We start from the raw sequence: 27,022 nt of genomic DNA on the forward strand, positions 1-27,022 counted from the left end.
TCTGCTAATACTCAATTAGCAACTGTAATCAAAGATAATGCCACAGAAAACCAAGTAGTTTGCAAACCAAGTGCTCTGTTGGTAAATTACTGAACTTTCAGATAAGAAACCGCATAAAAGAGATGTTTAACTTCCTGCCTTTTTAAAATTCTGTTTTAGCATTTTAGATCCGTTGAAAGCATTTGAAAGAATTCATGTTACATCACAAAAGCTATGCTTAGAAAATAAAGCCAACAGCAAACTGCAATAACGGCAATATTTCACTTTTTTCCTTTTCATATAATTCTATTTATGGCACTGCACTTTTATTTTCATTTTTGTTTTTATCTTTTTATCTTTATATGGGTGTTTTATTTGTATATGACAGTGCTGAGTGTGTGAGATGGAGATGTCAACTTCTCCGAGGGAACCTCCCAAAGGGATTAATAAAGTCGTCTGAATCTGAAAACCAGGAAGTCAGACCTCTGAACGCAGAGTTTCATACTTATAACTGCTGATCTCATGTTCTTTGGCATCTAAGCGCTGTGTGACAATAAGCTTCATCTTATTTCTCCTGTGTTGGTGTATTAGAGAGAAAGCCTCAGACAGAGTAACGTATGAGCCGCTGACTTCAGCGCAGGAGCTCTGCTGAGTGGCCTACAGCAGCAAAACCAGCCTGAGAGTTGTTTTAGTCCCTCCCAGTCCCTCCCACAGGAACCACATAAGCCTGGGCAGCTTTGAGTTTCACCAGAGAGGAGCTGGGCGGCAAGAAACACACACAGTACTGATCACACAAGGGGACTACGCTGGTGAGTTTCTGTCAACTAGTTTTCACTAACCCTGATCGTAACAGAGAGACTAACCAACCTCACATGTAACCTGATCTCCGTGTGTCTGCGTGTGTTTCTGACTGAGGCAGTGAAACACTTGACCCGAGCAAGTCCCAGCAGAACTGACATGTTAAGAGATTTCTTCCTGATGTACACCGAGAAGTACTCGTATGTTTTAATGTCTTAAAAGTCTTCCAGAGCACTTTTGTAACAAATGTCTGTCACAGGAACAGTAAACAGAGAGGGTGGTGACAGTTTCCTACACACATATAGTACATACATTACTGTGTACTGCACAGTGAAGACCAGCTGCATCCTGGCGGGAGAAAAGGTCCAACTACAGCAGAATTACTGAATAATACTGTGTAGACACATTGAGTCTTATATTCTAACATTTGTAAAGGATTTAATCATTTGAAACTGAACCAAAGTTACTCCAACACTGTGTGGTGTCCATGAGTGTAACTCTAGATGAGATAATTCCACACTGATACACTTAAATTATATTATTCAAGCAAAAATATCTCTTCAAAACTTAACATGTAATGAAGTAAAACCCACTGCAGCAGTAAGGTAAAATGGTGACTTCAGAAACTGGAAGGAGATTCTTCAATTTACAGCTGCAGGTGTCGGAAAATATGCATCTGCAGGCATTTCCTCAGGAAGTGATGCTTTCGATCTAAACACTTGTTTTTCTACATAATAACTGGCCAGCTGAAAAATCAAGAGACATATTTGTTGTGACAGCAGCACAAACTCATCCAGCTGCACATGATGAAGTCTCCCATGTTCACCATGACGTCCAGGTTTCACCCGCCTGAGTCCTGACGAGATTACCTGAACAGAGCAGCGTGATACGCCTCTATCCTCAGGTTCAGGTCATTTAAATTCAATCAACTTTGGATCAAACAGATCCAGATGAAATCAGATCAAAAATAATGCAAAGTTGAGATAAAATGAAAACAAAAAAAGCAAAGGAAGCTCGACCCTCTGAACCTCCCCATAATCAACACAGGAAAAAAAAAGATCAGAAATATAAGCAACCAAATAAAAAATACAGAAACTTACCTAATGTATTCATAATGACAGGAAAAATAATTATTTAGAAATGATTAAATACAAATTTGGAAGTGTTTTTCATTTAAATATATAGTCAACACTTTTTTGGATGTTCTTTCAGATGTCAGACATCGCAGGGTTACGGAGGCTGAAGCGTCATGTACTTAGGTCTATCAATGCAGCAGAAGATAAGCAACTTCTGCTTATCTTCTGTAAGTCTGTCTGTAATGTCTGGAGCGTTCAGTCACACCTGTTGGTGTTGCGGTGACTACAGCACTGAACAAACTGATAAACTGAAAACAAAGCCTGGATCTGGAGTTGGGACTCTTATGGAGCCGGATCCTTCACAAAAACAAAAAAACACAACCCTGAGCCCCGTCTTCACGAGACACTTTTCATCAGATCTGCCACAACACGGAGCTACACGAGCTCCGTCCCGCCCGCCTGCAGCGACAAACTTCCACATGGACTCTTTGAGATCTTTGAGATTAAATTATTGCAAGTTACTGCATATAATGCAATTTGCCTTCAGGGATGAATCAAGTAGCTTTGAGTTGATTTGAACTGAAGAAAAAACAAAACAAGATCATCTAATTACATTACCTTAGATAATATTTTTAGGAGACACACGAAATGACCAAACATCTCAAAGAGAAACAAAAAGTCCCAGTTATTTTCTTACTTTATTTCTTAAACTTTATGAATACTGACTGTGATTAAATCCGCATTCACTACGTTGCTGATAGAAATAGACGTTTCCTCATCCACGTTGGCCCGATGGCGCCTTGTTATCATTAAACTAGAGCTCAGCAACGAGAGACAAACATGTCTGCTCATTAATGATTATCCTACTTGGGTCAGCTTTAAACAAAGAGGGTGACATCTTTGCTGCCTGGAAGTAGAAATTCAGAGCTCAAAATGGCAACATTAATTTGATGATAAACGAAACAAAGTGTCAGCTGCTATTCTGGGAAATCTCCCTGTTGACTCGTCCAAATTCCTGCGGCATCTAAGCTGATTTGTCTTAGGTCAGAGTCAGAAACTCAGAGTTTCTGGTTGCCGGGAGAACAGTGGTAGAACAAATCAGGACATCGAGAGAAATTAAATGTAATTTATCATTATTTTTTCCTAAATCACAAATAAACATCACCTGATGGATATTGTACACGTGAATCTTTCCTGGTGGAGACATGACTGATGTCATGAATTGACCCTGAACTGGAATAAGCAGGTGTAGGTCATGGATGGGTGGAGATTGGGTTCTACATGTTCTGGTGCTGGAAGGGGTTTGAAATCTCTGTGAAGAAGCCAAACTTAAAATGGTCTTCAAGCTCAGTTACTATAGCAATCAAACAGGAAGCTGAACTTTAATGTTGGCGCCGAGTTGGTCCGGAAAACAGGAAGTTATTTAGACCAGAATATACAAACAATCTCTGCAAAACTTAGTGAAGGTGCTTCTTCTCTATTTCTTTAACACAGTGGAAAATCCCTCACCCTTCACAAGAAGAAAATATGTTGTGTCCCTGCACTTATTGTGGCATCAGAGCAACATTAAAAAATCATATCGAATCACCAGAAAATCTCAGAGAAGGTTTGCTCTGTATTTATTATTTTGTAGAAGACAAAAACCACATTTTGAAGACGAAACTCTTTTGACAACTTTCTTGATGTTACATAAAAGGTGGTTACCACATACAGACATTCATGTCTGTAGAGAATCGTACATCAGCCCAGCACTGGGGCAAGAAATGTTTGTGTCTAGCAAACCATGATGTTATCAGTGAGCCTAAAGAGGGTGTTTATTTTTTCAAACGGTCATTCCTGCATCGATGAAAAGCTAGTAAGAAGTGCCCCTTCCCTCGTCTCTTCTTCTGTTATTCTGCATGTTTGCAGTTATTGTCTCCACACGCCTGAATTCTTCATAAAATGTGACTTTGCTTGTGTTTTGCACTCACGATAAGTGTCTCTCTGCAGCTCTGGACCATGCTGTCCTCGTCTCTCCTCCTGCTCTCCATCCTGCTGGGGGTGAATGATTCCCTGGGGGGGTCAGATTTTAGAATCTGTGCCTTCAACCTCTATCACTTTGGGGACTCCAAATCCAAGAAGAACGATGTCATGCTGATTCTTGCCAGGGTACGGGTTTCCTAACCGGTTTTCATGTCATTCCTTTTTAGATCACTGTCTCAAGTTGGTCTTAAATATTTGATATCCTTTTTTAAAATTCAACAATGGACCAGTTGCAGCACTGCGAGTGATAGAAGGTTGAGTGGGAGTGACGCTGAAGTGGTATTAGTTGACTGAGACCCCCCCACGTTGTGTTTCAGATCATCACTCGGTGTGACGTGTGCTTGCTTCAGGAGGTCAGAGACAGTAAAGGCAAAGCTGTACCAGAACTGCTCCAGCAGCTCAAACGGTGATTCTCCCCCTCACACACATCAGTGCAACTTCTACTGAACTCACCACAAGAGATCGACTTTGGTGTTCTGTTTTTTTAGTTGCATTTTTATTCAATTAGTGACAAAGTAACGGTCTAAAAAACAAATGAATGGTATTACAGTTAAACACAGTCTTCACGTTCCGGTCTGCGTCTCTTTGTTATCCAGATACGACCCCAAACACGGGTACGGACACGTGGCCAGTGAGAGGCTGGGCCGGTCCGACTCGTACCGGGAGCAGTACGTGTTTGTTTACAGGTGAGCTGCTCGTGCCGCTCCATCCACCCCGACATGGAGCCCAAATACATACGGTGACGCTGTGTTTCTGATCCTCTGGGTACAGGACGGACACGGTGACAGTCACCGGGCAGTACCAGTACCCGGACGACCTCCCGGGAGACGAAGACGCCTTTGCCAGAGAGCCTTTCGTCGTTCGCTTCAAAGCTGCTAAAACCTGTGAGTGGTTGGATTTGATCTTTTTTCTTTTTTATAACCCCCCAAAACACAAAACACCCAAAACACAAATATATATATAAAATAGTAACATATTACACTAATATATTATAAAGGTAAAAAAAAAAACAACAAAAAACTGCAATAGACAATATTACCCCAAAAGGAATAAAATAAAATTGAAAAACTAGAAAAAAGAAAAAAAGGCGCCCCTCCCTCCCCTACACCCCCACATAGAATCATCCCCTTGACCCCCCCAACCCCACCTCTCACCACCACACACACACACACACACACACACACACACACACACACACACACACACACACACACACACACACACACACACACACACACACACACACACTTTCATCTAAGCAATTTTGTAGCACCTAATACTGGCTGGGGATGGATCTCTTGGCTAGTAGCTCCAATGATTTGATTTGATTTGATTTGATTTGATTTGATTTGATTTGATTTAGTAGCTCAACAGGACCAAGAAAACAATTCAGCTAGCATGAGAGGATGGGTACATACTAAAAAAACAAGTACTTGATGGGTTCAATCAGGAGGAAGCTGAACTAATTCGTTGAAATGGTTTATAAAGGGCTGCCATATGTCATAGAATTTCTTCCTTGAACCTGAATGAATGAATGAATGAATGAATTGTTTATTTCGGTTACATTACATTATTTGCAATTCAAACTGTGTGTGTGTGTGTGTGTGTGTGTGTGTGTGTGTGTGTGTGTGTGTGTGTGTGTGTGTGTGTGTGTGTGTAAATGACAAAACACTTTCATACAAGTTTACACTCATCAGTTTCACACAAAAAAATAATAATAAACTCTGTAACCGAAAAAGGAATAGGCTGAAGCCAAAGCTTATATTTGCCTACCCTGTACTTTCCAACAGAAAACCCAGATTATCTGCAATATGAAAAGAAACAAAAAGAGAAATTTCCCTTTAAATTGTTCTGCTTAACCAAATTATACTCCAATCATTTAGCATTGTAATCCTTAATTATTTTACTTTTCAATATTTTTTTAAAATTCAACAGAGATTTACACAGTTTCACTTCATCACTAAGTTGATTCCATAATTTGACTCCCAAAAATGAAACACATCTATATTTAACATTAGTCCTCACACGACATCTTTCAAAGACCCACAGCCTTCTTAAATTATAATTTGTTTCTCTTAATTTAAAGAAATGCTGAAAACAAGCAGGAAGGCTATTATTCTTAACGCGAAACAAAATTTCTAATGTTTTTAAATATACAATATCTATGAATTTTAATATGCATGACTCTACAAATAATTTATTAGTAGTGTCACGATAAGAAACTTTATTTATTATTCTTACAGCTCTTTTCTGGAGTTTAACTATAGGGTCTATATAAGTTCTATACGTATTCCCCCAAACCTCCACACAATATGACATGTATGGCATGATAAGAGAGAACCTCTCACAGTATATTTTATTTTGAGTGGTTGTATTTTAAGGATTTCCGCATCAGATGATCAAAAGATGAGCGATAGTTTAGGATGTGAAAGCTGTGCCCTCCCTCCCTAACGGTCTCCTGTATTTCCAGCCATAAAGGAGTTCGTCCTCATCCCCCAGCACACCACTCCGACCAACACCACGAAGGAGCTGGACGCCCTGTATGACGTCCTGCAGCGCGTGAAGAAGATGTGGAGAACGGAGGTAAAGCCCCACGTCCTCTTTCAGAGCAGGTTCACAGTTGAGTCGACGGTAACGTGAGCCTGACCAGTGACCACGAGTCTCACCGTTTACGATCAGAATGTGATGCTTCTCGGGGACTTCAACGCCGACTGTGGTTACCTGGCTAAGAAGAACAGGATCAAAGTACGGCTGATAACAGACAGCAACCTGTTCTGGCTCATACCGGAGGACAGTGACACCACCGTACGATCCAGCACGTCCTGCTCCTACGACAGGTGAACTCCTCAAAATCCTCATTTCATGTGAAGGTCAGCAAAGGTCATGGGAGCGGTGTTTGGGAACAATGCAGTAAAGCAGGAGGCTCCTTCAGCTCTTCATTTAAAATGCAGAGCTGTGAGGACCTGGACTGAGAAGTACTGTTAACATCAGTTACCTGCAAACAAATATATGTATTTATCTGTTATATCAGTGTTATGTCTTTAAAGCAGCAGAATAAGAGTACAACTTGCATAATTTGAAAGCTGTCATGTTGTTTAACTCCAGTGAGCATAGATGTATAACAGTCATACAGCAAATTGACTGCAAAGTAACAATGCAGGTACCAATTTACGTCAGCAGGTGGCGTAGTTACAGCATTTAGTGAAGCAGGAAACTCATCTTCTCACCTGAGATAATAACGAGCATTCCATCATCAAGAAATGTCCTTCAAAGATGGTACAATAGTTTAAAAGGCAGGAGACATTTCTTACATCTCATCCTTTCAAAAAAAATACTTTTGACAAAGAAGAACTGCTAGAAAAGCAGAGAAGAATCATTTTAGCACAAAAGAAGAAGATCTCCAGCAGGAGCAGGATGCAAAAGCCAAAATATCCAACATGACTAGATGAATAGTTAAACCAGATATTTATTGAAATAAACTGAGTTTTTGGTGTAAAGTTGACAAAACACTGGACTTTTAATAAGTCATTTCAAATGACAATCAGTGTTGCTTCTTCCTTTTGGTTTTTTCAGCTCACAGACACATTTCACACAACGTGAGCGATGACACAAACAATAATATGCCCCATAACCCCCATTGTATACTTATTATTGTTACCATGACAACAGCCAAAACAACCAAATCTGACTACAACTCTCCAACAGGATTGTGGTGAACGGACCAACGTTTAACAGAGCAGTCGTACCTTCCTCGGCCAAGCCGTTCAACTTCCAGACAGAATACGGACTAACAGAAGAACAGGTGAGTGTGTGTGTGTGTGTGTGTGTGTGTGTGTGTGTGTGTGTGTGTGTGTGTGTGTGTGTGTGTGTGTGTGTGTGCGTGCGCGTGCAACGCTGTCACCTAGACACTCTGTTGCATCAAAATGCAACAGTGAAAGTGACTTTTGAAGAAACACCAGTGAGATAGGATAACAAATCAAGCCCACTGTAAAAAATTTATTGTTTTACTTTTTTATTGGCGTGTATCTGGTGCGGCTTACGTATTTATGTCCGGGGTGACATATGTCTTCCTCTAAGACCGTATGTATGATGGAGAACCGATGAGAACGAGAAGCTGCTAACTGCATCAATTATAGGGTTAAATCATTAATTACTGTTGTCTATATATCTATTTTAAAATGAATATAACATTAACAAAGAAAAACAAACATTTATTTTATTTTTACTACAATTAAAAATAAATAAAAAAGGTATATAAAAAATAAATCAAATGAGTAAAAATATATTTTCACCCAACAGATGTGTGCTTATGTCGGTAATGTTTATTTCTTATTTTGAATGCAGGCGCTGGATGTGAGCGACCATTACCCGGTGGAGGTTCTCCTGAGGGTCGTCAGGTCCAGAGCCTTACGCAGCAGCTCTTCCTTTACCAAGTGCTTCAGCTTATTAGCCCTCAGCTGCCTCGTTTGCCACCTCTTTATCTGGTAGCTGAACAGCAAACTCCTGCACTCCTGTAGATTTTTAAAACATCATGATTCTCCAATCAATTCAAATTCATTTCAAATTCAAAGACAGTTTATTAAACCCTGAAGGGAAATACATTAACACTTTAATACCTGACATCATATTAATATTATTTAATATGTTTATTATATATTACAGTTAAGAACATTCCCAATTTTGCCCAGAACAGTTTCTAAATAATAATTTTTGTATCATTATTAATATATTTGGTAATTTATGTACTTTTTTGTTTATTGGTTAAATTTTTTTAAATTTGTATTCTAAAAAACTTTGATTATTTGTTTTAAATACGGGGGTGGAAGAGAAGTTTTAGAAATTCATGTATAAAATATGATGCTTGTGGAGTCCAAACCCCCAAATACTATTGATGATCCTAAACATAAATTAATGAAGTGAATAGTTTAAGATGAGAAAAAAAGATCACAACTATTACACTTCTTCATCATCATCCCTTCTGTGTCATCGAACTGTACATGACTGCACAGCCTTCGGTGCACATTAGCTGGTTAAGAACGCAGAGTTTCTATGAAACGCCATGATTCTAATCTGAAGTCATACTTCAGTCTTTTAGAATGTAAAATATATTTCAGGATAGTAAGAAAAAATGTAAGTAAATCATCTGTTGTAAATACTTTTCAACATCCTGTTATCAAATTACTTGTTTTTGATTTGTTAAATTTTATTTAGGTTATAAACATCATGGTGACGCTGTTTTGTACAAATATTTATGGTTCTGATATTTATGCTCATAAATTGCACCTCCCATTTTATTACAATGGTGAGGAAGAAATGCTTTTGGGCTGATTTCAGAGGAATATATGTTGCTGCCTGGGAGTCTGGAAAAGAGTTACAAGGCCATTTGAAGTCAAACATTAAATCCTGAGGAATATCGTTGAATAAACAGCTGCCAATCTTCTCAGGGGAGGATGTCCCAGTAAGTCCCCCATCAGGTCTGAATGTGGAGCATCTCAGACTCTCACCCCAGTTAGCGTGGGGTGAAAACAAAAGCATCAACTAAATCACTCCATACCCACTGTGGAGCACGGTGGCAGAGGAGTGATGGTGTGGGGCTTGACGTGAAGCTGTTTTGCTCCCACGGGACTGGCACCTTTTTTGTCAAGTCTTGTTGGAATAATTATGTATATAGGTATAAATGATATGTATGTTTGAGTTATCATTTATCATTTGTCAACAATAACTCTGAACTATTGACCCTGTGCCTTGTTTTTTATATGTCTTCACCGAGACTTGCAGAAACAGCAGTTTCGACACCGATGCAATGATGCTCACATCCTCTTATCAATGACAGCTTTAAACAATTAGTAATGTATGTGTGTGTGTGTGTGTGTGTGTGTTATGAGATAACGTGTTTATCAGACAGGAAAGCAACGGTCAAATGTCACAAGACGGAGAAGTGTGACTGCACCCTGTCTGACCCTCAGACAGTTATCTGTACCCATCAACATATATTATTCTCTACAGTAGAAGGCGTGAGCAGCCTCAACCCCTTTCCCTTACGCTGACTCATGTTTATGTGACTAGGGTGTTCCTGATCAATAAAAGGTGAGGAGAGTGCTGAGACTGGCAGAGTGGTGGAGATTGTAACTGTATGGTCCCACTCTACTCTCCTCGCGAGTAATCACAATTCTGACTTTGTGCCTTTCTTTCCTTATATGTCTGATGTTTTAGGTGTTTAGACCTGACAAGTCTGAACTCAAATTAAAATGAAAATTGGCTTTATTGGGATGAATGGTAACCATTGTTGCCGAAAGCATACATATGCATACATATACATACAATTACAATACAATTAATACATGAAATATTAATACAATTACAATAAATATTTAACATTAAATAACTAACACATGCATACAGTATATACATACATACATACATACATACATACATACATACATACATACATACATACATACATACATACATACATACATATATATATATATACAGAACTATTTTACATTAATAGGCAGGGCTATGAGAGTGTTGTCATGTTGTGTTTCTCTTCATCGATGACATGAACTGGTGTATTTAGCTGTTTCTAAAGCACTTTCCTTTTTTTCTCCAATTAAATGTTGGATTTTGTCGTGATCTGAGAGGGAATCAAAATCCTGGACTTGTTTAATATCTTAGGAAAGAACTTAGATCTAATGTCTTTGTATTGTTCACACTCTATTGTTGTTCTGAACTCTCAGCTAAAGCTGCAATTAGATCTCACAAGGCACAATGAAGTCTACAAAACACAATGAACCGTGTTAATAAATATAAATAAATAAATATAATAAATAAAATGATTTGAAGTCATTGAATCATTGGATTTACTCAGTTCTTCACAGACTGTTTCTGGATTTTGGTTTTATGTATGTTAAATAAATAATGACATGGTGTAAGTGTCATGTGTCCGTCTTCCTATAAGATTTAATTTGCCTTATTTCAATATCGGCTCAAAAACCACATTATTTTGTATCGTGTCCTCGTACATGAAGTGTTACAATTAAATGAAGGTTAAGCAAATAATGTGGGGGTGGTGGGGGGGCGGTGTACCCGGTGGACAGAGATCTTCTGTTCTGTGACGCAAAGTTGAAATCTGCGCTTCAGCATCGCGTCGACGGTAAGTACGCAGAGCTCAGGTCTAAACGCTTAAAACTCTGCAAAAATTCAAAATAGCACAATTAAGGTTCGTGGATTAAGACGATAGATGTTGAAGAAAAGTAGCAGCAACGTAAAAAAACGCAGCAGAATCCTGTTCTTAACTGTTTTTAACATGATTTTTTTTTCTCTTCTCTGAGTAAATACCTGCTGTTGTTCATTAGAAGCAGCTCATAAAACGGTTTCAGAGCAGCACCGAAATGTGCGGTTTTACCTGCAGAAGAGAAACACCTGTCTCAATACACTGTTTTTTTTTTTAACATAGAAATATAGTCGGACAGGCGCAATACCACCGAGGAACTCTAACTATCCTTTTCCTCAGATGTGGACTTGTTTGTGCCCTTGAATCTGTTTCAAAACCTTCTAAAAAGTGATTTATTTAAAAGTAATTTTCTGTAAGCCTGAATGTCTTCTGTGACTGAGGACCTAATAAAATAATTGATTTGATTTGTCATCTTATAACAGTGTTATAAGCACATCCTAGACAGGTACATTATAGTTGTTTTAAAGTGATTGTTAAAGGTTTATTGTGTGCACCACACTGAACACGGGACAGAGAAAATGAAAGAGGGAGTTATCTGAGGAGTTGTGAATGAAATTATAGACAAGCTTGTGTATAAAACCACCCCAGGCTCCTGTGATTGGTTGATCAGAATGATCAGAGTAGATTGACCAAGAAAAAACGATCCAAAAACACTGAGAATGGACTCAAAGGTTAAGTTACATCACTGTCTGATTGCACCATAACCCAGTACTTTGTGGTCACATGTCCGTTGGTCATTCTTTACTGTTTAATTGTGGTTACTTCCTAATTCATTCCTCAACCTTTTATATATATCTTAACTAACCATTTATGAATCAATAGGTGTTTTTATAGATTTCGATCATAATGTGTTCTCAGCAGTGAAGCTCCAGATGAAGCCGGTTCTTATAATTACTCTTCTTTCCTCATCACAGTAGCTACGGCTGCTACTAGACTTGTAGTCAAGACCGCCTAAAACCGAGCCCAAGACACTACCAAGACCGGAGAGTATCAAGACCAATACCAAGACCAATACCGACCAAATCAAGACCAAGACTAGTTCAACACCGAGACCTAAAAAAACCTGGTTATTTCATCATCTTGTGTGAGGTGTAACATCAGCACCATCCTAGTTCAGCTAGTTTACAAATGATGTTGTATTTAACTGCAGCACAGTAACACAGAGAAGTGGAGTTCTGATGTGTGAACTCACTATAAATGTTTTCATCAATCAGCTGAGATTAAATAATTTCACACTTTTAGACACCGTCACAAAGCACATGGACTCTACACACCAGGATTTTATTCATGGACTTCTCTGCTTTTAACACTGTAAACACCAGCACCCTGCTGCACCGCCTGTCAGATCTTCAGCTGTACCCAACACTGCTTTTATGGATTTATAACTTTTTACAGCACATACCACAAAAAGTGCTTGTGAATGGTTTTAAATCGAGCAAACTGGTTTTAAACACAGGGCTTCCTCAAGGTTGTGTTTTATCCCCCATCCTCTTCTCTGCATATACCAACAACATCTCTTGCAGCAGTGAAGGAATGACACTTTTTAAATATGCAGACGACATGGTGGCCCACATGACTGGTTCTGATGCCCTGACTCAGTACCAGCAGGCAGTCAGCAACCTGGTCCAAACCTTCACTGAGAACTCACTCCAGCTGAACATTGACAAAACAACAGAGCTGTGCTGTGGAGGCAGAAGCAAGGCAGCACCATCTCTTTTCCAGCTGCTCAGCATCCAGGGGCAGCTGGTAGAGAACAGAGCAGGTCCAGTCCTTCAAATACCTGGGGACTGAGATCCACACCTGCCTGTCCTTCACACAGCATACAGACTTATTTACCGGTATAAAAAGGCACAACAGCGCCTCCACCTGCTGAGGAATCTAAGGACATTTAATATCAGCAAAGACATTTTAACTCTGGTTTACCGTTCACTCATTGAATCCATTCTTACATTCAACATCTCATCCTGGTACAACTTGCTCACCACCAAACACAAAACCAGACTCTCCCGAATAAAAAACCAGGCCAGCAAATTATGCAGATCACAGCACACACCCCTGTCTGATCTCTACAACCGCTCTGTGGTCAGGAAGGCCACTCTGATCACAGAAGACCCCTCTCATCCTCTCATCCCCTCATCCTCTCATCCTCCACCACTCACCTCAACTACTGCCGTCAGGCAAAAGGTATAAAATTCCACTGGCCCGGAAAAACATTTACACAAAATCATTCATTCCATCTGCCACAATCATTCTGAACACTATTAAATAGATTATTGCACTTTTAACAGGCACTAGTCATGTCTGTTCTAACTTATTTACTCTTTTGTGCTTTTAAGGATTGACACGACTACTAACTAGTCCCAAAGTCATCTAGCAAAATAACCAGCCTCCAACACCCCCCTCCACCTCAGAAAACTCTAATGAATAGTAAATGTTACTGATTTAAATTGTACTTAATTTGTAGATGAAATGTGAATTTTAAATATTAAAGATACACACGAATACCAACATGAAATTGCATTATTTACCATTATAGTAGACAAATTACACTGAAGAACTGGTGATCACCAGATTCTGTCACCTTGGTGTGCAATGGCATCTCAATTATCTGAGTCCGAGACACAGCGAGACCGAGAGACCCGAGACCGAGACAAGACCAAGACCACAAAAAAGTGGTCTCAAATTATCTTCAAGGGATAAATAAAGTTGTCTTGAATCTTGAATCTTGAATCAAGAGCAAGACCGGTCTCAAGAACTACAAGTCCAGCTGCTACACATCAAATGACAGTAAAATGATTCCTCTTTGTCTTCAGGTGTTGACTGGGAGCAGCTTCAACAGCGAGATAGTGTCCTCAGCTCAAGAAAGCTCCCATCACGCCCCGGAACAATGACCTTAAGAAGAAATTGTTTCACAGTTGCTTCTCTGCTGGTAAACCCATTTGTTGCATTTGTAGCAGCAGGAAATGATTGTGTATACTGATAATGGCTGAGGCCCACCCAGGGAAATCCTGCTGTTCAGTGTTACTGGTTTGCTGCTGTTTGCTTAGGGACAGACTGGAGGGATCTGAGCCATCAGTGATGCTTTGAATTCAACCAGTTGGACTTCTGCTCTGACAAAAACAATGACACTTAGTCAATATGTAATTTAAGTAATTAATTCAACTATTAACCTTTAGCTTAATGATTAATTCCCCTTCGGGGATCAATAAAGTAATTCTAGAGTATAACTGAATTTAATTCATTGTAAGTTGAAAAAGTGCAAAAGTGTAGATCTGCTTGTAGGGATGGGCTAAAAAATGTATCACGATAATTTCTGGCATTTATCCCGATAACGATAACAAAAAATATCAATTCAACTCCACCTTTGTAACTATAAATCTATCACCACATTCAGGCTTTGGAGCCCCTAAAACACTGCTCTAAAAGAATACTAAATACTACTAAACTACACTAATTACATTGAATTAATAAAAACCAATTAAATGAGTCCACCTGTACTGCAAAACTGGAATGACTCAGATCCGCCTTGTTTGTTACACAAAAACGTATCAACGGGAATTTTTTCTTTCTTTCTTTCTTTCTTTCTTTCTTTCTTTCTTTCTTTCTTTCTTTCTTTCTTTCTTTCTTTCTTTCTTTCTTTCTTTCTTTCTTTCTGGCTCATTTCCTTCCTTCCTTCCTTCCTTCCTTCCTTCCTTCCTTCCTTCCTTCCTTCCTTCCTTCCTTCCTTCCTTCCTTCCTTCCTTCCTTCCTTCCTTCCTTCCTTCCTTCCTTCCTTCCTTCCTTCCTTCCTTCCTGTACGTTGTGCGTCGATACCATATCCGACTTCACACAAAAACGTCATCAACGGGAATTTATCGTTTTTACCGCAAGATGACAAATTCTTACCGTGGGGAATTTTTTTGACGGCATATCGTGAACAGTAAAATATCGCCCATTCCTATCTGCTTGTAAGTGGAACTTGACCATAACATTTTCTCAGTTTTCACAGATGATTGTGATAAGAGCCTTCAGCGTTCACATGTCCTCGTGTTATCGAACCGAGTATCAGACTGGTAGTGCCTGCTGCCCCATGTGCCCCGCTGGTGAGTCCAAATCACTTTCCTGCTGCTCTTCATGTTTACATGTGGAAAATTGTCATTAAAGAAACCAAATCTCTTTTTCTTTTTTAAGGGAGAAAAACTCACCGAATGAGTGATAATTTACTCTGGTCTGCACAGGATTGTTGACGTACAAGATTACAGGCTTTACTTCACAGCTTTGATAAAATGATTTGCTCTCCTGCAGGGAGTCGAGTTAAAACAGACTGCACAGAGTTCAGAAGTACATCTTGTGTGCCCTGCGTCGCTGGAACTGTTATGGAGAAACTTAATGGGCTGAAACGATGCCATCCATGTACTACCTGTGACCCAGGTAGGTTTTCTGTTCACTTTTAATTCAAACTCTCTCCGTCTACATGTGCTCCTACAAATACTCTGTTCAGAGGTGAACCGGAGAAGCTGCAGCGCTTCATTTGGCTAGAGGTGTATTTTAGTGATAAAACAGACAAATGGGCAGATATGTAAGCTGTGTCTGACTGGAATCAGCCAATACTGGCTGCTGAAATCAATCGATACGAGCAGAAATCTTCTTTGTCCAGAAGGTGGATCGTAGACACAACCTTGAAAGTTTCTTTTTTTGGTTTTATTTCTATGTTTATTCATGTAACTTAGTAAAGAAGCAAATCAGTTTAGAAAACTGAGAATTACAGTAATTTCTTTAGTTTTACCTGTGTCAGTAAAGACATCATCATGACATCCCGGTGCAGTGTGTTTTGTACTCCACAGTGATGTCATTGTTGGAGCCAATATGGGTGTTTTTGGTTTCTTTTGGTTGGAAGTTATTTTGGGTGTTATTTATATACAAGGCCACAAGGGGGCAGCAATAACCTTGGTAATGGGTCACGTCACGCAATTAGGTGTTAAATAGACACAGGTGTGTGGGCTCAGTGACTTTGGAACCACAAGGAGAATAACGTTTCTTACCGCACGCATGCATGTTAAACCACACTTTATTAAATGTCATATAAACTGCAAAGAAAACAACATCCCACAACAATAAAGAGAGAGAGAGAAGATCGGCGAAGCAGACAACAAACAAACCTAAGGTGCGTGTCAAGAATGTTTCATCTATCGTTCCATTCACCACCGTGGCTAATTGGGTCACAACAGTCATCATGATGTCACTGTGGAGCGTGTTGCGTTCACTTCCTACTGTGAATACAGCATAGCAAAAAAGGCAATTTGTGAAACCTGTAAGGCAAGTAAAACAAAAAACAAACGACTGATGGTGCAACCAAAACTTTTGGACCAACAAACTTAATCCAGGATTTATAACAGCATCATCCTGCTCAAAGTACCGAAGCAAACAAAGGTTAATGGGCTAAAACAGAGCGGCAGAGCCAACAGCATAAACATTCAAGAAAGAAAAAATAAATAAATAAAAACAATAAAAAATAAACAAGCAACAGAAAATGGAAATGAAAAAAAATAAATAAATAAAATAAACACAACAGTGGTCCTGTTTAGTGTATAACAGACATGCCAGCTTCCACAAGCGCCGCAAGTTTAATTATTGATTTCAGTCTGGTCACTTTCCATAAACTGCATGAAAGCGTCTCATATCTTTGTGAACTTGTTTAGTTTCTCTTTGACAACATAAGTTAATTTCTCCAGTGCCAAGCATGACGCCATTTCCCGTCACCACATTCCAGGTGTGGGGTCGTCCGTATTTTTCCACCTCAATGCATCACTCTCCTAGTCTGAAGCAAGGACAGATCATGGGTGCATCTTTGCGGCCAGGTGCAAAGTGATCAGGGTAAATGGCTAATATACAGAGCTGTGCCTCAGAGGGAACCACTATATTAGTCACATGTCAAATCATTTACGGTTACATCTTTCCAAAATGACTGGATATTGTTGGCATTCCCAAATGCAGTGCAGCAGAGTCCAACATCATCACTACATTTAGCCTGGCATCAGCTTCCATCTATCCAGAGATTCAGTAACTGACTGTACTGAAGGATCATACTTAGAGGTGACAACATTTTCAACTTCTGGAACAGCCCAAGGTGATAGTGGCTCAATAGCAAACAAAAACAGGAAACGGGACAAGGGGCAGCCTTGTGTGCCTCTGTGTCACCTAAATGGTTGGAATATCTGGTTGTTTGTCAAAATCTTAACTGTTGGATCTGTATACAAGAGCAGAAAACTATTGCCCAATCCAAATCTGGCCAGAACCTCCATCAGGTATTTCCATTTAATCCTGTTGGAGGCTTTTTCGACCTCCAGCGACAGGATTGCATTATCTTTAGCATCACGCTTTTAATTTAATATATTTAATAATCTCTGTATATTTTGAAAAGCTTGGCATCCTAAAACAAAACCCTTCTGGTCATTGGTCTGGTCTGGTCACATACTTCTCTACCCTCCTTGCCGAGGATTTACGCCTATTTTTGTGTCAAAGTAAATTAGTGATAAAGGACAATAAGATCCCTTTTCTGCGGGTGGTTTGTCAGGCTTTGGGACCAGGGTGATGAGTGCAGTTCATAGGGATGGGGGACAAAATTCCTGACTCATATGCTACCTCAAACATTTCCAGCGGAGGTGGGAGCAATTTATCTTGGAACAGTTTATAGATTTCTATAGAGATTCCATCCGGACCACTTTTCATATTGCACACAGCTTCTGACATTTCATCAACTGTTAAACGTTTGTCCAGTTTAGTCTTATCATAACATCTGTTGGGATGTCCAGTTTGTCCAAAATTAAGACTGTAACTGTGTCAACTGGGTGTTCTGATTGATACAGGGATTCGTAAAATATTCTGAAGGAGGAGTTAATTTCACCTGGATCCAGTGTATGGTCTCCATTTTGAATTGAGTTTATAGCTCTATGAGATTGAAGTTTTTTAATTCTCCATGAAGAAGCTTGCCAGCCTTTTACTAGTAGAGACTCTTTATACCTAGTTCTCAACAACAGGAGCTCCTTGTGTTTCTCTGGACCACCATTTTGGTATAGATCTAGCTCCAGAGCCTCAATCTGGGCCTCAAGGTTGATAGATTTCTATGGTGGTACTTTGACTTATATGCGGTTTCATTGTTGATTAAGTTCAAAATGTGGCCAATATTGGTATCAGCGGGTCGCAGCTTAAAGGAAATCATTAATCAGGATTAGCAAAGAACATTTAAATCAGCGCATCTCTGATTTACAATTCTCATTTAATTGAAGGTTTGTTTCACTAAATTAAGAACAACATGGTCTCACAACGAACAGCGATCATCATCTTTCAATCCAAGTAAATTAGTGTTAAAATTATTTCTCTGAAAGGGAAAAAAATAAAATAAAACGTTTGCCAGGAACAAAAAACACTGTATTTGGTCAAGAAAGAGTGTGATTCGGGGCAGGGTGGCGCAGCTGGTAGTGCAGCCGTCTCACAGCAAGAAAGTCCTGGGTTCGATTCGATGCTGAAGTCATGGGGGTTTGCATGTTCTCCCCGTGTTCCCTTGGGTAGCTAATGTGAGCTACCCTCACAAAAACATGCAACAGTTCTGGGCTATACATGCCCCCTCTGGCCAACCGGGGCGCCAGATGGGGGGAGGATCTGGCTGGAATAACGTGATTCTTCCACGCGCTACGTCCGGCCAGAGAAACCCCACCCTGTCTGGTGAAAAGAAGCGGCCTGCTCACTCCTCAGGTTAAGGAGGAGACCTGAGCTCAGTGAAGGGCCCTCCCGGGGTTGCTAGAGGGAGCAATGCCCAGGACTGACTTAGCTAGAGCACTGGGTGATAAAATGGGGGGAAAAAAACGGGATGAAAATATTTTAAAAAAGAAGAAGAAAAAAAAAAGAAGTGATTCAAGTGTGATTCAAGAATGAGTTGTGGCCTCATGTGGCCTTACAAAAAATATTGATAGGAAAATTAAATGTTTTGATTTTGTTTAGACAGTATATTGTCCCTGTTTAACAGTTTTTAACTCTCTGTAAACTACATTCTGTTCAAACGTGTCACTGGTGCTGATGGAGCTGTTTCAGCTCGGGATGTCCTGGAACTCCTGTCGGCTTACTTTACACAGGTCTCCTGTCGCTTAGCAGCGGCGTAGATCAGATCAGATTATTACTTAAGCACCAAGGTCCCTGGATTCCTCAACATCTGCTGGAGGAGTTGAGGAGGTTGTTGTTCAATTCAATTCAATTTTATTTATATAACGTCTATTACAACAGAAGTTGCCTCTAAGTGCTTTCCATAGACCCAGAACATGAACCCCGAGCAATTATTACATAAACAATGGCAGGTAAAAACTCCCCTAGTGGGAGAAAAGCCTTAAGCCAAACAGTGGCAAGGAAAACTCCCCTTCTTAAGAGGGAAGAAACCTTGAGCAGGAACCTGGATCATAAGGGGGGACCCTCCTGCTGAAGACCAGCTGGGCAGAGCAGGAAAAGAGAAAACAGACAGAGAGAATGAAGAACAGAGCCAGGAGAGACACGCACACAATGGCTAACTGTATAAGCTGATGTAGCCAGCAGACACGTTGTTGTGAGAAGAGAACAAAAGGAGAAGAGAAGCAGCCTTTAACAATTTGAGCATAGCGTCCTGGTCTCTGATGAGTGTATGCAAGAAATGAAACTCTGCCTTGCAGAATCTGGACGTGCTCCTGAGTTTTTATTCATTTTCCTAACAGAGTTCATCTTCACATGTAACCTCTGAACGTGTTCACAGGTTCTGGTCTGAAAGAGAAGTCGCCGTGTACATTGACATCAGATACCACCTGTGAACCAGTTGAAGGGTTCTTCTGCATCGATTCAACGTCACACGGCTGCGTAGCGGCACAGAAGCACAAGAGCTGTGAACCAGGACAATGCATCGGTGAAAAAGGTTGGTTTTCTAATGTTCTGTACGAGCAACGTGTTAGTTAGGTGTTCATCAGATTACAGCATATTTACTGAGCAGTGCTCTTGGCAATACTTACCTTATTTGTCTGTGCACCATTTGGCACAAAGGAGCCGTCTCTGCGTATGTGCTCTTTGCACTACTCGTGGTACAAATACTAACATTTCAGCACATCTCTCCACAAACTTCTTGTAACAACAAATGTGAAGATGATAAATTGGATTTCCAGATTCTTGCAGATCATTTTTATTTCATGCAGCCACATCAGGACATCCACAGACAGCAGCTTCTGGCACTGAAGCATGAAACTGAACTGTGTGCAAAAGGATTTTTTAATTATTTATTATTCAAAAGTTCCTCTTGCACTTTTGACTTGTTTAAACTTGTTTGTGGCTCTAACTTCTCTGGGACTGTAAAATGGCAATTGCTTTGTCGTGCAGCTTGTTACACGGTTTGTACAGTTCGATTTGATGTTCCAGTATCAAAACATCATATCTAGTCTTGTTATACTAAGATAAAGTGATGGACTTCATATAAAACACAATAATTGTTAGCCAACTTTGATGGGTCACCAGCTGACCGGCTCAGTTCTTGGATGGATAATATTTCTTCTAATCATTACTGTATATCTGAAAATGTCATGCTAACAATTATAAAGGTGGCTTGCTTTATCTATGTACGTTTACAATTTCAGTCTCTTCAGCGTCAAAACTCCTGTGAAGATCAATTTTTCTTATAATGAAACTAGTACTGGTTTGGCTGCTGTCCGTCATACCTCATGACTGTCATACTGCGTCTTTTTATGATTTAATTAATTACATTTTTTTATTCTCAAGTGAGTAAATGCACCATCAGTTGTTCTTATATAACACCCTGATCCCTTTACGTTGATACTTGCATCACCACTTCCATCATATCATCTGTGTCTGTGCAGGAACAGCGTCCACAGACATCCATTGCTCCGACTGCAGGAACGGGACCTTTGCGAATGGAACGATGGCCTTCTGTCAGCCATACGCAAAGTAAGTCATTTCATTAAATGGACATATTTAATTCCCTGCAACTGCAAAGGAATCGTATCTGAATATTTTTCAGTATAAAAGAGACAAAGTCTCTTTGTTGTTCCAGGTGTGAAACAGGAAGCAGATCAAGGCAGGAACTGGTTCAGCTCACACAGATTGTGGAGGAAAATGTTTGAGTACGGCCGGCGATGGGATTTTTTTACTGTTAGTAACAAAATCTAACTGTAATAATTGTACTTTTATAGCACCAGAAAAAATAAAAAACTTGTTGGAGAGTTAGTGACAATCAGTAGAAGAAAATAAATGATAATAATACATCTTAGTACAGTATATACTGTTGTGTTATAATTGACTATTTCATTTGATTCATTCATTTATTGATTAATTCCAGACATGCCAAACACTTGTATAGAGTTTAATAGATTCGGTAGTGCTCATGGTTCGCCACTGGAATCTATGTATCTGTATATCAGAATCAGAATCAGAAAAAGCTTTATTGCCAGGTCAGACATAAATCAGACGAGAGAACTTGACTCCGGTTTACACCGATGGCACCATTAATACGGACGCCATATAAATACATATACACATCTGAATACCCACACATTTTGAACATATAGAACCCCTATATAGAGCTATATTAATAAATGAATCTGTTTTTAATGAATGTACACAAAATAAAAAAATCTATACCCAATGTGCACATACCTCTGACACAAGTATGGTATAATCCAATTGATGCTCAAAATAAAACCCACGAATGGACTTTGTTCTCCTGTTTGAAGCCAGAAGTACAGTTCCTAAGATGACAACCTGGAGATGTTTCCACAAGTGAGTCTGTTTTCTTTGACCTCCATGTTAAATTTTTTTATTTTCTATATAGTGACGGACAGTGAAAGGAAAGGACAATACAACTTTGTGTCCATGAAACATGATTCAGGTCTGGAGACACATTTGACTGTGTAACTTGCTTTTGAAGCAAAACATGTTAATTGTTTTTTTTTTTGTCTGAAATAAGCTTATCTTTTATAGAAAAAGTGATGGACTGAGTTTTTGATCGTCTGTCTGTAAGAAAGAACTGGGAGGATTAACAAAGCAAACCAAAGCTAGAGACAACTTGTATTGTTACAAATGCTATATAGATCAAACTCTTTCAATTCACTGAATTGAATTGAAATTAAATCGCATCAGAAATCCTGCAACAGTGTTGCTTTATTTTGAGAAAAATTGATGTTTTATGATTTCCAAAATCCGTTAAACTTATTAACACCACCTCTCAAGGTACCCAATGTCACCGTAAAACACAATAACAATCCCACAAGGTAATGCAACAAAAATCTGCAAAACAAGAAAAAAAATAGGCTACAAAGAAAATTCAAAACATGTGTCTTCAGTATATGGATTTAAAGTCTGAAAAGAGTCAGTACTGCGTATGTGAGGTGGGAGAGAACTCCAGAGACGAGGGGCAGAGCAGCTGAAGGATCTGGTGACCCAACGAGCAGATAGGACTGTTACCTGGATGGAGGACGATGACCTGAGACCTGAGATGGGGTGTTGGTGTGTAAAAGTTCAGATTGGGAAAACAGGAGTAATATCATCAATGGAGGATCTTCTTGTGATAATATGGACAGCTGAGTTACGGATTAGCTGAAGTTTGTTGATGGATTTGAGAGGAAATCAAGAGGAGGGAGTGATACTTGTCAACACGAGAAGTACCTAGAACCAAAGTCAAATTATTTTTATTATTATTAGGGGAACTTGTACACACTTGGTCTTAAATCTATTCATAGTACACATTGATTTTTTTATACACAAATGTATATTTTTGAAAGATAAACCAAGGTTAATAGGCTACAGTGGGGAAATGAGCTATAGTACACTATAGTAAATCCCTCCATGTCTATGTGATGGAAAAGCCCTTGCTGCTGCAACAGCATATTATTATATAGTTGTTTTTATATTATATAATCAGGTCTAAAAACATTACTGTTTACTGAAGCGTGCTCCTAAATTAAATACTTACCTGCGGTACTCTACTGCCCTTAGTTTTCAGCAACTTGTGCTTTTTATTATTTTTACTTTTTATTATTCCTTCTTTTCTCATAATTTTATTTCATTGTATTTGTTATTTACTGTCTAATTATGTCTTGCCGCTTTTAATGTTGATGTAAAGAACTTTGAATTACCTTGTGTCAGTTGAATTGTGCTATATAAACTTGCCTTGCCTTATTATGCTGAAGAATATTCCTGCCTCCCTCATTCGCGGGAGCGCGCATTTGCTTTTGCGATTGCGATTCAGTGTTGTTCTGGGAGAGTTCGCTGACGACCTCTTTGGGGGAAAAAAAGTGAAATATAACGACTTTTCCAGGTCTTATTGGAGACTTTTTGCGACTCCAGTGTGTGAAGACACATACTTTTTATTTTACTAATTTTCAGCTTCGCTGGTGCGACCTTGGGTCCGTCTCCTGCACCAGAGGAATTAAAACATGTTCAGCTTTCATTTCGGGACAGTTCCTCAGGACATTTGAGCTTTCGACGGCACTTAAACCGAACTTTGTGAATAAAAATGCAGAGTTTGTTTCACATAACCGACGGTAAGTGTAACATACGTTCATTGCTTAAGATTTACAGATTATGTGAATATAGGCTACTGATACTCAATTTTTCCATAGAAATACAGATTTGATGTCAGATTCCGTTTAGCTGCTCTGTTCTGAAGGTATTTACTGTTTATATACTCTAGATAGTGTATTTTTATGTTTATTGATATCTTCTTTAACATCTTTGTTTCGAAGTGAACAACTTGTCGACCTCTCCCTTCCTCGGGGAGCTGAACTGACCTTTCTGCGTCGGTTTAAATATTTTATTACCAGTGTGACGTGCCTGCAGCATGTTGGCCTGAATTTACTTTACATTTTCCAGCTCAGTATAAATAATGTTCACCGCCCCTGTTTGCCGTCTACAGTCGTAACACCGAGGAGCCGCACTTCGCTCCAGAAATGAGCACGCTCGTAGATAAACGCGCTCGTATAAACGCGCTCACAGCGAGACAGCAGCTGGAGACGCGACACTTCCTGCTACAGGAGCTGCAGAACTTTTATTTACCGTCCTGATCCTGTTCATCTGAGTCCGACTAGTTTAACTCCTCAAACCCTCCTGGTCAAACTACTTGTCGTCCATGCGCCTCATGCGCATGCACAGTGTTGTTTGTACTACTGTTAGCTGTTGGTGTCGTATTCCAATCTTAATTTAACTTCATCTGAACGTCAGCAGGACTGTAAAGTAAACTAGAAAATTTCTGGAAATTTTGATATGGGCATGCCCTACCGCCCATTTGTCCCCTCTTGCTGCTTTGGTTTGGGGCTGTAGTGGTTGTGTTTAGGGTGGTTCTATGTCAGTTTGAGGTGTTTTTACGCTTGTATTTCATTCATTCCTGTGCTCCCAATAGTTATTAATGGGGCGCGCTTTTTGGCATCTAGCGTTGCCACGGTAACGCTTTTGACTGAGAATAGTAATGCCCATCGAGGCAAGATGGAGACGCATCTAACGATGTACGCCATGCATGGGTGCATGTTCCGGTTCAGGCTACGTTAACGGATAGGTTTTTTTTTTCACTGTGGTACAAAATCCCATCCGAATGAATGGGGCCTTTTGGCCTGGATTTTGACATAAAATTTCCTTAAATCCCAGCTTCATGAAATTTGAGTATGTTGAAGTCCACAGCGTGCCGAGTCGGGAAACATTTGTACGATGTCTCTACGATAACCTGTTACCTAGCAACAAGCGTCCAAAGTCAAACGGAAATTAAAAAAAAAAAAGAAAGGTCAATATCGCAAAAACTTTAAAAATTGGCATAATGAGGTTGTAGGGTCCGTATGTGCCAATCAGGCCGAGTGTTTGAAAGTTTGAACGATGTCTCTACGATAAAGTCCGGCCGAGCAATAAGCGTCTGAATTTTCGCCTTTTTTTGTGCTTTTTGGCATCTAGCGTTGCCACAGTAACACTTTTGACTGAAAAAAGTAATGCACATTAAGGCACGATGGAGACGCATCCAACGATATATGCCATGCATGGGTGCACGTTCCGGTTCGGGCAGTATTAACAGATTGTTTATTCACATGGTCCCCCATACAAATGCATTGGTTTTTGTTGCCATGGTAACAAGCCCCATAGGATAGAATGGGACAATTTGGCTTTAATATCTCAAAAGCTGTAAACGACAGCGTAATGAGACCTCAGTATGTTGTAGTCCACATCAAGCTGAGTCTTTTGACGTTGGAACCAAGTCTCTGCGATACCGTGTTGCCGCGCAACAAGCATCCGAAGTTCCGTTAGCCTCAAAATGAACAATGTGGAATATCTCAAAAACCGTAATAGCAAGCATGACGAGACTAAAATATGTTGCAGTACAAAGCGTCCCGGGTTGGTCAATGTTGTAATGATGTCTGTACGATAAACCGTTGCCTAGCAACAAGCGTCCAAAATAAAAGTGATTTTTTTTTTAAATTGAAAGTTAAATATCGCAAAAACCGTAATAACTAGCATGATGAAGTTGTATGGTCCTTTAAAGACTATCGAGCCGAGTGTTTCAAAGTTTGAACGATGTCTCTACGATAAAGTTCGGCCGAGTAATAAGCGCGGGAATTTTCGCCTTTTTTTTTTGCTTTTTGGCAACTAGCGTTGCCACAGTAACCCCTATTACGGAGAAAAGTAATACCCATCGAATCACGATGGAGACGCATCCAACGATGTATGTCATGCATGGGTGCACGTTGCGGTTCGGGCCGCATTAACGGACGAAAAAAAGTGCGGAATAAGAATAATAACTAGAAAATTTCTGGAAATTTTGATATGGGCATGCCCTACTGCCCATTCGTCCCCTCTTGCTGCTTTGGTTTGGGGCTGTAGTGGTTGTGTTCGGGGTGGTTCTATGTCAGTTTGAGGTGTTTTTACGCTTGTATTTCATTCATTCCTGTGCTCCCAATAGTTATTAATGGGGCGCGCTTTTTGGCATCTAGCGTTGCCACGGTAACGCTTTTGACTTAGAAAAGTAATGCCCATCGAGGCAAGATGGAGACGCATCTAACGATGTATGCCGTGCATGGGTGCACGTTCCGGTTCAGGCTACGTTAACGGATAGGTTTTTTTTTTCACCATGGTACAAAACCCCATCCGAATGAATGGGGCCATTTGGCCTGGATTTTGACATAAAATTTCCTTAATTCCCAGCTTCATGAAATTTGAGTATGTTGAATTCCACAGCGTGCCGAGTCAGGGGACATTTGTACGATGTCTCTACGATAACCTGTTGCCTAGCAACAAGCGTCCAAATTCAAACAGAAATAAAAAAAAAAAAATGAAAGGTCAATATCGCGAAAACTGTGGTAATTAGCATAATGAGGTTGTAGGGGCCGTTACTGCCAATCGGGCCGAGTGTTTGAAAGTTTCAACCATGTCTCTACGATAAAGTTCGGCCGAGCAATAAGCGTCCGAATTTTCGCCTTTTTTTTTGCTTTTTGGCATCTAGCGTTGCCACGGTAACACTTTTTACTGAGAAAAGTAATGCCCATCGAGGAACCATGGAGACGCATCCAACGATGTATGCCATGTATGGGTGCATGTTCCGGTTCAGGCTATGTTAACGGATAGGTTTATTTTTCACCATGGTAAAAAACTCCATCCGAATGAATGGGGCCATGTGGCCTGGATTTTGACATAAAATTTCCTTAAATCCCAGCTTCATGAAATTTGAGTATGTTGAAGTCCACAGCGTGCCGAGTCGGGAAACATTTGTACCATGTCTCTACGATAACCTGTTGCCTAGCAACAAGCGTCCAAAGTCAAATGGAAAAAAAAAAAAAAAAGAAAGGTCAATATCACAAAAACTGTAATACTTGGCATAATGAGCTTGTACGTACCTTTAGGGACAATCAGGCCGAGTGTTTGAAAGTTTGAACGATGTCTC

The 27,022-nt window shown here is 39.8% G+C and overlaps 2 protein-coding genes across 5 annotated transcripts; both read left to right on the plus strand.

Moving 5' to 3' along the window:
- The first annotated feature begins 715 nt into the window (after positions 1–715).
- dnase1l1 (deoxyribonuclease I-like 1) lies at positions 716–10,044 on the plus strand. The gene is made up of 9 exons (XM_061735569.1): positions 716–788; positions 3,843–4,001; positions 4,193–4,281; positions 4,472–4,561; positions 4,647–4,759; positions 6,346–6,458; positions 6,555–6,712; positions 7,581–7,677; positions 8,220–10,044. The coding sequence occupies exons 2-9, from the start codon at positions 3,852–3,854 to the stop codon at positions 8,361–8,363; spliced, it is 954 nt and encodes a 317-aa protein (XP_061591553.1). The 5' UTR covers positions 716–788; positions 3,843–3,851; the 3' UTR covers positions 8,364–10,044.
- A 908-nt stretch (positions 10,045–10,952) lies between these two features.
- Positions 10,953–23,246, plus strand: LOC133456297 (tumor necrosis factor receptor superfamily member 14-like). 4 transcript variants are annotated; one of them, XM_061734764.1, is made up of 8 exons: positions 10,953–11,031; positions 12,027–12,196; positions 13,926–14,041; positions 15,101–15,194; positions 15,397–15,522; positions 19,865–20,020; positions 20,970–21,057; positions 21,164–23,246. In XM_061734764.1, the coding sequence occupies exons 3-8, from the start codon at positions 14,000–14,002 to the stop codon at positions 21,231–21,233; spliced, it is 576 nt and encodes a 191-aa protein (XP_061590748.1). In that variant the 5' UTR covers positions 10,953–11,031; positions 12,027–12,196; positions 13,926–13,999; the 3' UTR covers positions 21,234–23,246. The 4 variants fall into 4 exon arrangements, with proteins under 4 accessions (XP_061590748.1, XP_061590746.1, XP_061590747.1 ...); XM_061734762.1 differs by having other exon boundaries at positions 15,092–15,194; positions 21,164–23,245; XM_061734763.1 differs by lacking the exon at positions 12,027–12,196 and having other exon boundaries at positions 11,002–11,031; positions 15,092–15,194.
- Positions 23,247–27,022: the final 3,776 nt, after the last annotated feature.

Source organism: Cololabis saira, chromosome 12, assembly GCF_033807715.1.
Source record: "Cololabis saira isolate AMF1-May2022 chromosome 12, fColSai1.1, whole genome shotgun sequence".
Lineage (NCBI taxonomy): Eukaryota > Metazoa > Chordata > Actinopteri > Beloniformes > Belonidae > Cololabis > Cololabis saira.